Source organism: Parus major, chromosome 1, assembly GCF_001522545.3.
Source record: "Parus major isolate Abel chromosome 1, Parus_major1.1, whole genome shotgun sequence".
Lineage (NCBI taxonomy): Eukaryota > Metazoa > Chordata > Aves > Passeriformes > Paridae > Parus > Parus major.
The window spans coordinates 96,219,297-96,232,856 of NC_031768.1; the positions used below are offsets into that span (position 1 = coordinate 96,219,297).

A 13,560-nucleotide genomic window follows, 5' to 3' on the forward strand; every position below is an offset into this window, starting at 1 on the left:
TTTCTGTTATGCTCCTTTTCTCAAGCTCTGAACTCCATCAGTTAAGCAAAATAAGATAGCTGTCAACTTCTGAAATACTAATTTTAAAAGCCTGAAATAGTTATTGTGATTCACTGCACTTCATTAGTATGATTTGTTTTAAAATTGCCCCTCTCCAACTATCTCAGAAGAATGGCCCAAATAGACAGTAAATATGCTACCTACACCTTCTCCAAAAATTCTGTGCTTCACAAAAGACATCCTTCTAGCACCACTGTTACAATAATACAGAAAAATAAATGGGTAACCGGAAAGAAACAACTCCAGCAACTAGGTAAGTGTTACTAACATATTGTCTGAATTACTGTACAGAGCTTATAGAAAGTATTTTGAAGGAGTGTCACGAAGTTGGCTTTAGTTTTTGCCAACTTTAAGCAAACCTGTAACTAGATTAGGGTTTCATACAATGCAGGTAAGTCTAAATAAAACCTGCTTCTACAATCCAACTACTCCTGTCAAATTTCCCTTGTCATAACAAGTTCATATTTCCTTTGAAACACAATGACTTCTATACAGATACCAAATGGGATGCCTAAATTAGGTAGCCATGGGCTCATGGCCCATGATGATGTTCATCATGGCTATGATGAACAGCTCTCTCAGGAGTTCTGGTAAGAATGCATCCACATTGAAAACACTGCTTTGCACACAAATTCACACACAGAAAACATCCATTTATCAAAATCTTTACTGATCACTAAAACACCTTAAACAGTGTATTTTGCTCCTCTTGGAGCGTTTCTGCCTAAGTATATTCACATCTGGACAGTCTTGATGTTCTATAATAAAAAAGTCCTTAGATGTCAAACAAATTTCAGACACCCCACCAAGCCCAAAAGACTACCACAGTAGACTGAGTAGCTATAATCGTTGCCAAAGATCTGGAAGGAACATATGTACAATTCAAACATAACAGCAATTACATATACAAGAATGTAGACATTTCACTGCTTCTACCAACAATTTCACCAGCTGTAAAACTATACTGCCACCATGCCTGCCTCAGAGCTCAAGTGCAGACAGACAGAAGAGCAGGAATTCAATCCTCCATTCGCTTGACATCTCATTCCCCACTATCTCCTTTAAAGAGACTTCAGATAGAGCATTGTCTCTTTCGTTTGAATAGATTTACAGTAATAGCACACTAGGCAAAGACTAATGGCCACAACAATGTTCAATCCCCTCTCTTCCCAAAACAAGACTGCAGATCTTGCACAGAATTTCCTGAAATATTGTTTTTTAAAATATTAGGTAATTAAATCAAATATTAAAAACCTCTTCAGTTACCACCAAGAGTGCAGATAAAGTGGACGTTAATTCCTTTTATTAAAACTGAACCATTGCAAATCAAGAATCCATTATGTTTCTGAAAAGGTTTCTCAGCATGAAGCTAACATTATCATTTCCTTATCATAAAATTACATAATATCTGAAAAGTGTGAATATTGTTTTGCATCATTCCATCGCTTGTGAAAATTCCAAGTCAATATCCATCATGGCTCCCAAAGTTTAAGGATCTAGGGTAGGGAGGGAGGTCAAGCTCAATCCAAGTTAACAGTCCCTCTCTCTACCACAGGAAAAACTACATACTGTAAGCCCTGTGAATAAGCAATTACAATGAAATGAATGTTTTATGAAGGAAATGCACTTGGTTTTAAAGGTCACAAAGTGACAGATAAGAGCATACAGCAAAACAAATCCAGCAAATTACTGATTGACCTGCAGGGTCAATGAATCCAAGCAATAAATATTTCTGCTCTTTGAATAATTAAAAATGTCAAAGCACAATGGCTGCAGACAACAGTGTTAAGAATGCAGATACACCAGATGATCTATTTCATATTTAAGTACTTCACTTACCTGTCCTGTGACTGCTCTTCATACATTCTTTCCTTTCCTTCTTTAAAGAGTCTTATGGCCCGTTTTGATTTTTTCATAAGACTGTCAATGTAGATTTTAAAATACTCATTCTCACTGAGTTGTGCGAGTTTCTGGTTGTCATCATATTTGCTCAGTATAAGTCGCAAATGTTGGTAAGTATCAGGCAGAATGTCAAGTATATAAGGTGGGCTGTTTTTGAGTTGAAGCTTTGGGTTTTGGCACAATCTTACCTATAAGCAAAAACAAGAGAATGTAAAAGACAAGAAATCCATTGAGGTAAAAACTGATTTGATATTTTCAAATTTATCAGGTTTAACATAGTTCTCTAGCCTCCAATCCCAAAGAATTAAATCGTACTTCATTTATATTCTGTGAAATTCCAACAGTTTCTGATGTCAAAAGGGGCAAAATTTGACTTAATCTTGTCACATCTCTAAAAAGCAAACAAGCTTACCTACATATTTGTGGGTTTGCCCTTCAAGTATGTCTTTTCCTGCCTAATATATACTAAGGAGTATATCAAAACACAGCATGCAACAAATGCCAAGAGCAGTACTTTCATACAGCTCTGTTTGCTGCAGGTAACTTAGCTACAGGTGTTTAAGTATCTGCTAAGAACTGACATAAATTACTTTGTCATCTGCTGTCCCTCTTTATCTAACAATATAGCCTCTTAGACCCTAGGGAAATTTAATTTTGAAAGCTCTGCACGTAAGAAAATGGTCTGAACTGCAACAGTGGTTCAAAAATTATTACCTGTAACAGACAGACTTTAGGTCACTCAAAAACAGATACTGTAAACCAGGAAACAAAAATATTATAAACTCATTGTTTTCCAGCTCCTGGCTGGAATAGAAGTTCAGTACTCTGCTTTTGACTGGATGAGGAGGTGCCCACTACAGCTTTGTCCTCATTCCCCTACCTGTAACAAAAGACTCATAGGTCAAGAAAAGGACAGGGAGAGCTCATTCACAAAATACTGTCACAAGTATTTAATATTAATGTACTTAGCCTCGACTTGGGGAACTTAATTCATTTAATTACCAATCAAATCAGAGTAGGGTGACAAGAAAATAAAACCAAATCTTAAAAACACATTACACCCACCACTCCCTCCTTTCTGTGCCTAACTTTATTTTCCACTCTACCTCCTCCCCAATAGCACAGGGGATGGTGAATGGGGGCTGTGGTCAGTTCATCCCACCTTGTCTGCCACTGCTCCCTCCACAGTGGGAGAACTCCTCACACTCTTCCCTTGCCCCAAACAGGGGTCCCTCCCACAGGAGACAGCTGTCTTTGAACTTCCCCAACATGAGTCTTTCCCACAGACCACAGTTCTTCATCAACTCCTCTAGAACATATCCCCTCCACAGGGTGCTCAGGAACAGACTGCTCCAGCACGGGTCCTCTGCAGGGTCACAAGTCCTGCCAGGAAACCTGCTCCAGTGTGGGCTCGTCTCTCCACGGGACCACAGATCCTGCCAGGAGCCTGTTCTAGCACATGCTAGACACATTAAGGTGTCACAGCCTCCTCCAAGCCTCAGCCTGCTCTGGCGTGGGGTCCTCCATGGCTTACAGTGAAAGCCAGCTCCACTGGGGACCTGCATGGTCTTCACCGTGGGCCACAGGGGCATCTCTGCTCCAGTGCCCAGAACACATCCCCCTCTTCCACTGAGCTGTGTGGCTGCAGAGTTGTTTCTCTCACACATTCTCACTCCCCTCTTCCTTGGCTGCAATTTGCTTCTGCACAGTAGCTTTTCTCCCCCTTCCTTCGAGACATGGGGTATCACTGGTGCCGATGGGATCAGCCCTGGCCAGCAGCAGGAACGGCTTGGAGCCAGCTGGTCTATTGGACAGGGAGAAGCTTCTGGCAGTAACTCAGCAAAACTACCCCTGTAGTCCCCCTCACTACTAAAACCCTGCCACTTAAACCAAAGAGAAGAAAACATCTCAATGGACTTGCAATCACTGTGATCCCAAATGGCACAAATATTAATTGAATATATATTACTCACTAAGTTCAGACTAATAGAATACCTTTATGTGAATACAGCTCCACTGGAATTGTTACTGGAATTGAAAGGTACTCTTTGTTTCCTACACATCCTTAATGTAAAAAGGTTAGAACTGTCTCCTAGATCTAGATTTTCTGATAGTTTGTTCTGTAATTTTCTGTTCTAGAAAGAAAAGAGACTAAAACTAACGGGTAGTTTTTGACTGCTGTTGTACTGAGCTATTCAGGCCCAGCTAAAACATTGCATAGAGGCACTTTTTAGATGTGTGTGCAGCTGTACATATGCAAATACTTATGAAAAAATTAAGACCATGTGGTATAAATGTTTTATAGGCATCATTTGGAGATTGCCACATTATATATTAGTGACTTTGACATTCTTTTGAAGTAACTAATGAGGTTATAAAAACATCTTAATACTGCTGAAAGTAGATTCCTATTCCTACTAATTTATCAACTTGGAAAAAGTACATCTTTGAGCTTTTCTGGGTGAGAAGGGAACAAACCTGTATCCTGTAACACTCACCTCTTTAAACTCAAAACTCTATTACTATTGCTGACCTCTCTTGTAATTTCTACATCTACACCATTAAGAAATTCACTGCCTAAAGATTGCTGCCACTACCAGACTTCCATGTACCCCAAACAGCAAAGCAAACAGGTAACACTTTGTGTCTGAAACATACAGTGCAAGAACACAACCAGGCAATCAGACTGAGGTAATGGGAGGTCATAGTTAGAAAAGTGGAGATAGAGTGGACAAAAGTCAAGCACTAAGTTTTTAAAAATCTAGCACCATTCAAAACAGTATTTAAAACATGACATTAGCAATAGCTCTCCTCATTTCACTGATTGTTATTTTAGTAATTTCTATTATTCTTTCAACTTTTTGACCAAGTAATACATCAGGAAGCCTTCTGCTGTGTTGTAGAACAGTCCCTATCCCAGAGAAATTTACATCTCAGTAGGAATAAAAACAAACAGAAGCAGGCGAATATGAACACATGAGCTGTTCAACATGCTGAAGAGTGGTTCAGAGACTCAACACCAGCAGTTTGGTATTACTAGACATAAACTGCAAAGTTCCACAGCAAGCTCTCAAAAATAATTTAATGGCTTATAAAGGAAGCTGAGAACAAGTTGGAAGGAAACAAAAAAAAAGTAAAGCATATTTGATCATCTCTTAACCTGTAATGAACTCTGAAACTGCAATCTATAACTGCAAGAGCTTTAAAACTGAATAACTTGTTTATGTTTTATGTGATAAAGGTAAGGTCATCAGGATAAAAAAAAAAGGGACAACAGGGCCCCAGTTGTGGGTTAGGAGATGTCTAAGGTAGGGTTCTCAAAGAATAAAGATTGGCTATGATAGCATTCTTTCAAGATCAGAAAAGCACTGAAGTTAAGGTGACAGATAGAATTCTCTAAGGAGATGTCAGAAACACAGACAAAGAATCTAACATGCGTAGCTAGACCTGAAAATCATCCATGCAGAGACATACATGAATTTCTTTTAGTAGAAAAGTAAGAACTGGAATCCCAAACACAGAAGTGAAAATCTTTACGAAAACCAGATTTTTTACCTCTGAACTTTGAGTTCACTGTGATTTCTGGTTTAGTGAAAACTTGAAACCAAACTGACATTCTTCACAAGACCAACTACAGGTGACACAAATCTATCACTTATCAGGCCTTACAACTCTCTGAAGTAAAATCACAAGGGAAAAAAAATCTGAAAGATCAAAATGTTTATTTGGAGAAAAGTCAGCAATGAGAGCAGACCACAAGCAGAAAAGGCTGCAATCATTCTCAATTACTTATTTACCCTAACTTAAATCTCATGAACAAAGAATGAATTATCTTTCTGAAGTCTACCTTTTCAATGAGACGTGCCAACAAGCAGAACAGAAGTGATTTCATATATGTTAGAAATACCATTAAAATATTAAAACAAGAAAAAACAATTTGCTCATGCTGGTTGCTGTATTTTCAACAGTCAGTCCATTCAGCTAATACGAAAAGAATATCCCATTACAAGGAAGAACTATTTTCTCTTTCAGAAGTTCTAGAAAGTTTTCTTCATTTTCACATCCTTACATACAAGGTAGCTTACAAAGACTCACTTTCTGCTAAATTTGGAGAGATAAATAACAGCACATTACCAGAACCTTCCATTTCAGAACAACGTTTTTAAGAAAACCATACAAAAATTCTTCAACACCTTCATTAGTTTTATGCATTATAATTGAAAAAAATACTAATATTACATTCAAATCAGTGATCCACTGAAGTAGTATAAGGTTTCCTTCACTTTACAGAGTACACAAGGCTTCAAAGGAAGTAAGTCTGTAAGGAGATGGTTGGTAAACCATATGGTTTCCAGTCAGGATGTCCTGACACATACCACAGCAGTTCACAATTAAAAGTAAGCAGTAAGAAATGACACCTGCTGACGCAAAAGATTTGCCAAGACCTTTCTTCAAAAGAAAACAGAACTCAAAACAAATAAACACAAAAAAAAACCCAACACCCCTAAAATAAAGAGTTCTATATTGCACTTTACAAGGCAACTCTCACCAACACATTAGGAACGGACATGAATCATATCTCTGTGTGATTTTTGTATTGTTATGACTGGAAGTAAACATGTATATATTTAGCAAGCACTCAGTGGTGAAAAATGAAAAGCAGCAAGCAAGTTAGTAAAAAATATCTCTCTTACCGAGGCAAACTGAGAAAAAATTAAGCTCCTTTCCACTAGCTCACACTCAGGGAAAATTCAAGTGCTTAATCCAGAATCACAGAAACAATAAGAGTGCAATCCTGTGAAAACTGAGGCATTACCTTGATCTACCAGAAAATTATTTTGAAACAGTTAACTCCAGAACTTCCAAACAAGTTAACTCTAGTTTCTTTGCAGAAAAAAATTAACCCCTTCTCCTTGCCCACCCCTAACCAAAATAAATGCCACTACTCATAACACTTTTGAAGATATTTGACTTAAATTATAAGGCATTATTTCATAGCATCATCAGAGATGAGAGTAATGGAGGCCTATTGTATACAGACAATTTCTTGCTAAAAACTATCTTCTAGTCACTCTTTAAAGCAAAGTTGAAGGCCTTTGACTCACTTGACAAAAGGACCCTTGTTAAAACAAAGTACAGCAGCCTTAACACAATCTGTTTAAACACCTAAGGCTAGTCAAAAAGACAATACAAGGAAAGTAACTCAGCTAAAACAGAGTATCTAATGAGTAGGACATCCGCTAAACACTGTTTTCAGCCTCAGTGAATGGGTCAGAACAATTGGAGCATCAGTGCTCACACACTTCCAAAACTACACTTCCAAACTGCCTCACTGAACAAAGTTGCTTCTTCTGCCATGCTGCACAAAATAGCTAAAGAGTTATAAAACACCTTGACACACCACAAACAGTATAAAGGTAGCCCTGCTGTTAAGATACCATAACAACTCTCTAGCAATCCTCAACATCCAATGCAACCAACCACAAATTCTGCAAAACTTAATCAGGAGGGGATAGTAAGGAAAATGGTCAAAGTTGGAACATTATGGTTCTTCGACAGAGATTTCTTCCTGCCTGAAGTCACCCGAACTGCAATGCATTTCATTTTCCATAGGGAAAAAAGTTCTTGTCAGAATATAAGTAGAAGTGACCCAAACACCTATCTTTTTGACTGAGAATACAGTAAGTGTTTGTTCAACCACACTGCAACTGAGCCATATGTTTCCATAGTGGAAGAATAAACACTAAGACTGCTGATACCACAGACACACAAGGACAGTTGACTTTGGAGGGTAATTTTACCTTCTTCCAATTAGAGAGAAGCTTCTGTTTCCATGTTTAATTTTGTATTCTTTTTCCATAACCAGCATACACATGACATAAGATTTCCTACCAACTTTGACCATAGAATCAATTGCACAAAGTTTTGCAAAGGATAACCAACACACGCGTAGTTTCAACTACCATGCTCTGTACACTCAGATGCTGACAGGTGTTAACTTAAAACCACAATACTGAACTGCAGAGGTAACACAGCTTTTACTCGCCAAGTCGACAGTATAAGCTTTGGAGAAGCACTCTACTTTGCTCTTAAATAATTCCTAAATAGCAAATCAATTCCATCTGCATTTATACAGTCAAACAACTAGTGGGCCATGACAGTGCATCAAATAGTTTAGGCAATATTGTTAATCTTCATAGCAGAAAATTTAATTATTTTCAGGCCCAATGAATAGGAGGAATGACAAGTGATTACAAGTTGATGAAATACACCTACTTTAGAAAATCCCATTCATAATGTGTCACGATTTTATCAGCTTGAATCCCACACGAGTGAAGTGTAAAAAAATAGTACTGACAAGTCTAAATAGCCCAAGCAGTAAACAGACCTAACTACTCCAATGTTTACATAACAGTAACTCTCTCCCAAAGCTGGTCTCAACATACCATTATTCTCTAATAGTAATACATGGCTAGGGTCTAGGTTTTAAAAGTCCTTAGGTTTACAATCACAGAAAAAATACCTCATGTATCTTATACACAATTTAAAGGAAGACCTGAGTTATTTGTTAACAATATTTATTTTTCATTTATTTACAGGATACAAACTTTCTAAAATATAGATTGTGTTTTAAAAACAGTAATTTGCTTCCTACAAGTCCAGAGATATATGGTCAACTTTCTTATACAATGCAAGCATTGAAAAGCAAGGATAGCCTTCTAAACCATGAAAGAAATATTACCTTTTGCACTGCACAGGAATTGAAATATTTTTGTTTCTTAATTATAAGAACCCATGAGAAAAGCAGTAGAGGAACCTGATTGATGCTAACACTTGTTTTCCCTTTAATAATGCAGTTAATACTGTAAATTCACATAAGGCATATCAATAAACCACAAAAAGTATAGATCCCAGTATATGAAGTATAAAAAGGAAAGATATATAGACAGATAGCAATTTACTTTCACTGATTATCTATGTGCAGATTTATTTTTATTCCCTGCAAGAATGTTGCTTATGGCAACTTTTACAAACAAGGATCTAAGCAGGAGCACTATTCCAACATTCTGTCCTGCTAAAGAACTCTTTTTCAAAATCCATTCTTGTTTTCAGACTGATAATAGAAGTTTAAAAAGAAAGTACTCAAACAGAACTGCAATATTCTGCCTATTCCAACCTAAAGTATCAGCTCATGGAACACTGATCTTATCATGAAATCTGAACAATTTGAAAGCAGGACACACAACCAATTCTACACAAAGGAGTTTGCATAGTGTCTAGGTAGACAGAATTTTTGCACACCACAAAACTACCCTCATGGTACAGTTCTTATAGGGTAGGAATGTTTGTAGTATTGGTTAATCCCTCACTGCAAACAAGTAACTCATACAGAAAATCTCATGTGCTAGAGGACAAAATTACAGAAAGAAACAAAGGAAAGGTAGAAGATGGCAATTTTAAAAAAGATAAAAATGCAAACTAGAAATTATTGAGCTCTACCACTAGTTTTTAAGGCTGCTCTTTTTTCAGTGTTTGGTCAAGATAAAAGCTTTGCTTTGTTTCCATTATTCATTTTCTTAACATCATTAGAATGCGGGAAAATTTCAGCTACCTTACTACAGTAATAAGATGGTTATCACAGCTACTGTAGTTAAAGAATAAACAAGCATAATAACTGTTATTACAACAAGTAAAATAGGCCTCCAAGCCACAACTTTACCATGGGTAGCACCCCAGTGACTTGGCAGAGCTACTGCCTTCAATAGGTATAAATTTGATCCCTGACCCACCACAGAAATCAGTCATAGGACACACTCCAGAAATGGGATTTAAAACAACAGTTGATCGAGCAGGTTTCTATTTCTGATTTTAATCCCTGGGTTTGATCTAGGCAGAGGAAAAAATGACCTTCCTGTGCCTGCTGCCACACAAGACTATGAGATTTAAATTTGTTTGCCAGCATATTAAATTTGCTCAAACACATCCTTTCACTACAAGTACCAAATGCTAAAAACTCAACCAACAAGCTAGAGCATTCTCACACTATGACATCATCCTGTCTGGTATACTTTAATACAATTTGGAAATAAAATTTGATTAACTGAGAGCAGCTTAAAGAGGATACATTAAAGATCCAAATTGAGGACACTTATCCAGTAAAATTAAAAAGGAAGCACAGCACAATGTCCAGCCTTTCCAGTGACTTCTACCAAACAGGCCTTCCTGGCTGTTCTGATGGGCTGTGACAAATACAGTTTCCTGTATTGGATGAGGAAAAGCAATCCAGAAGCCTAAGCAGTGGGATAAAGACTTTATGGTAACTGTGATTATACAAACAAATCAGGATATAATCTTACTATATAGATCTGTAAAAGGCCTGACACAAGGAAATCAGAGCTCTGCATTCCCCACGTGGTTTCAACAACAAACCAGATTCCTAGTTTCCAAGCTGAAAACTTCCTCCTACTGAAGAAGAGTACCTAATTTTGAGTATTTACACTTGCAGTTCTTAGCACAAGAGAACTCACTGTTAACAGCACCCTGACCATTGAGGGGAAAATGTCAACAGTCTGTGTGACAATACCCATTTTTACTAAAGCTGGGGTTTCAGTTTATAATTGCTATCAGAAAACACAGTGGAAATACAGATACTATTCTTGGAGCATCAAAAAAGAGCCTACAAAGATTTCAAAAACAGTTTAACACTTGTAAAGGCACATTACATGAAACAGTCTCTACCCTGCCAGTATAACTAATTATGAACGCTAAGAAATATTGAACATCTTATTTCACAAGAGCCACAGGGACTGCAGAGAGTTGCACTAAATCACAGAGAATCACAGAGTTAAAAAACAGTAACTATACTGCCATACAGACCCAAGGCCAACAGGTAGTAATCCTCACTGCTCAGCAGTTTCAAGAGGAAGCTTTTAAGTATCACTCCGTGTGCAAAGCAGAGTGACTGCATCTCCTGAACAGCAAGTCATGTTACAATTAAACTCTTCCTATCACTGGTAAGACACTCTCCTAGATAATCTATCATTTTACAAGCTGTCATTTCAAAGAATACTAAACAAAATGTATCACAGTGGCGAGGGAAAGCGTAAGAGCTAAAAAGCTACTGTCTATCCCCTCGCTTCCTGAAAAATGAGTTTCAGTATAGTGTATTTCTAGTTTCAAAATTAATAGTAGACATACTTATAAATCATTAAAATGCAGAACACATACTCAAAAAGTTAGGCATGCCATACTAATCTGTTTACTAAACTGACAAGAGTGACATCCACCAGTACCCACGCACATTCCTAAAAGCACAAACACATCTATGCTGCCATCACCAATATATCTCACAGGACAATTAGCTTAACTGAAGTTTAATACTTCAGAGGTCTTGTTTGCAGACTAACAGTGTGATACAACGTGAAACACACAGAATATGTGATTACAAGTCTAAGTTAAGCAGCTTTTGGTTAGGACAGCTCTTCAACTTTGAGTCATTTTAAAGGATCTGAAAATAACAATAGCCTAAGGCAAACACACACATTTGTTTTCCTTCCACAAACCAAGATTAAAAAAAACATAGCCAGAGGCCACTGGAAAAGAAAAACAAAAAAAACAAAAAAAAAAAAAAAAAAAAAAAAAAAACCAAAAAAGAAATGATGCTTAAATAACCTAAAACATAAGTCCCCTAACTTCCCGAGGCACATGCAGCATAGCACTCAGAGCTGCAAGGAGCTCTTTGCCCCGGTGTACCTATTTAAATAGCCCCATTCTTCACTGTGCGTGTACACGGACGCACAGAGACACCCACCACTTTGTCCATAAGCTTCCAGGTCTTCTCCACAGTCCTGCGGTCGGCAGCTGCCTGCTTGGGGGGGCCCACAGCATCCTGAATGGCATCGATGAAGCCCAGGATCCGTCCCTTGCGCGGGTTCCGGCCGTTCAGGGAATTGGCCATCTGGGAGCCAAGCTGGCCGCAACGACAGAGAAACACAGGCTCATAAGGTGCTCCGAAAACATCTTGTCATAGAACCCGCCGCAGCCTGCGAGGCAACACTTCCTTCTCCACGGGCAGGAAAGGGCAAGATCAGAGCATGTTTAGGAACAAGCTTAACTTTTCATGACAAACATCGTAAACCCACCTGGCCGGGGTTTACATTGGCAGAAGCGATCTCGGATTTATTGTCAACACCGACAGTCGGGAGGGGGGAACGCACCCGCGCCCGGCTCCGCGCCGCGCCCCTGCCCGTCCCTGCGCCCGCCGGCCGCGGGCACATGCCCGGCACGGCACAACAAAAGAGGCCGCGGCGGAGCGGGGGCAGGAGCGGGAGCAGAGGGAGGCAGCGCGGGCAGCAGGCAGGACCCCGCAGGGCAGGCGGGGGCAGCGGCACGCACACGGACCTGGCCCCCGGCGCACGCATACACACGGACCGGCACCGCGCGGCCGTGTGCCAAGGGCGAGAGCGGCCGCCGGGAGAGCCGGGAGCGGGCGGCCGCAGGGAGGCTCCTCAGCCCCCGCGGCGGAGCGGAGCGCAGGCGAAACGTCTCTCCGGACCAAGCTCTCCTCCCTCCGGCCGCGGCGGCTTCAGTGCCGCGGGAGGCAAGCGGAGCGCATCCCGCCCCGCCGCCCGCGCCCGTCCCGCTCCGCGCCCGCCGCCCCGCAGGACTCTGCCCCGTGCGGCTGCTGCTGCTGGCGGCGGGCGAGCGAGCGCTGCCCCACGGGGAAGCGCGGAGAGCTGCTGCCCCGCCGCCCGTGTCCCCTCCCGTACCCCAGCCCTCCCGGCGGGTGGGTGGGAATGTGCGCGCTTGTGTGGAGAGTCCTAGAGGCGCATGCAAAAGAGACAGAGAGAGAAGAGAGAGAGAGAGAGAGATGCACACGCACAGGTCTGTCTGTGGCACCGCTCGCAGCCCCCGGCAGGCTGTGGTCTCCCCGCACTCCTAGGAAGTGAGGCTGGCTCCCCGGCGGCGGCGGCCCCGCTCCTTCTGCCGCGCCCGCCCCCTCCCCGCGGCGCGCTGGCGGCCGCTCCTCTCCTCGGAACATGCCCACCCCCGGGACAACACTCCGTGCGCGCCTGCGCGCCGCGCCGCCAGCGCGGCCCTCTGCCCGGGGGCGGGCACGCTGCCGCACCACAGCCAATGGCAACGGCAGATTCGCTTGATTGACGCGATATCCAGCAAATGGGAGCGGGTATAGGCACGGGGCGGGGCAGCGGCCCGGAGCGGGCTCGGGCTGGGGAGGGGGCGGGAAGGAGCGGCCGGCAGGGGTGGGAGCGGTGGCAGAGCCGGCCGGGGTCGGGCTGAGGGAGGTGGGGCTCCGGTCCCACCTGGTCCCGCCGGCTGACGGACAGCCTGAGGCCTCTGAGGGCCGGTTGCCTTCGTGGGGACGCTGACATTGTCCCTGTCTGTGGGGTCTCCCGGGGCTGTGGCAGCGTGTCCCTCCCTCCTGGGGAGGCTGTGGGACCCCTGACTGCTGCAGCGCTTAGACTGTGCTCACGGCTGAGAGTTCCTGCCGCCTTTTTCAGTGCTCTGCCTCTGTGCTTCCCCTTCGCGCTTTTGGGAGTTTGCTGGGGGTTTTTTGCTGCCACAAAGAACAAGAAC

At 41.7% G+C, this 13,560-nt stretch overlaps 1 protein-coding gene across 3 annotated transcripts in view; it reads right to left on the reverse strand.

Annotated features, from left to right (window-relative positions):
- Positions 1-12,968, reverse strand: part of CBLB (Cbl proto-oncogene B) — a 130,728-nt gene extending 117,760 nt beyond the window's left edge. For 2 of the 3 annotated variants that reach the window (XM_015636832.2, XM_015636827.2), the window contains exons 1-3: positions 12,845-12,928; positions 11,774-11,932; positions 1,900-2,150 (exon numbers count right to left, since the gene is read on the reverse strand). In XM_015636832.2, coding sequence (XP_015492318.1) covers positions 1,900-2,150; positions 11,774-11,920 — 398 coding nt within the window. In that variant the 5' untranslated portion in view covers positions 11,921-11,932; positions 12,845-12,928. Of the gene's footprint in view, positions 1-1,899; positions 2,151-11,773; positions 11,933-12,844 lie in introns of all 3 variants that reach the window. The other variant, XM_015636819.3, reaches the window with a different exon arrangement.
- Between the last annotated feature and the right edge of the window lie 592 nt (positions 12,969-13,560).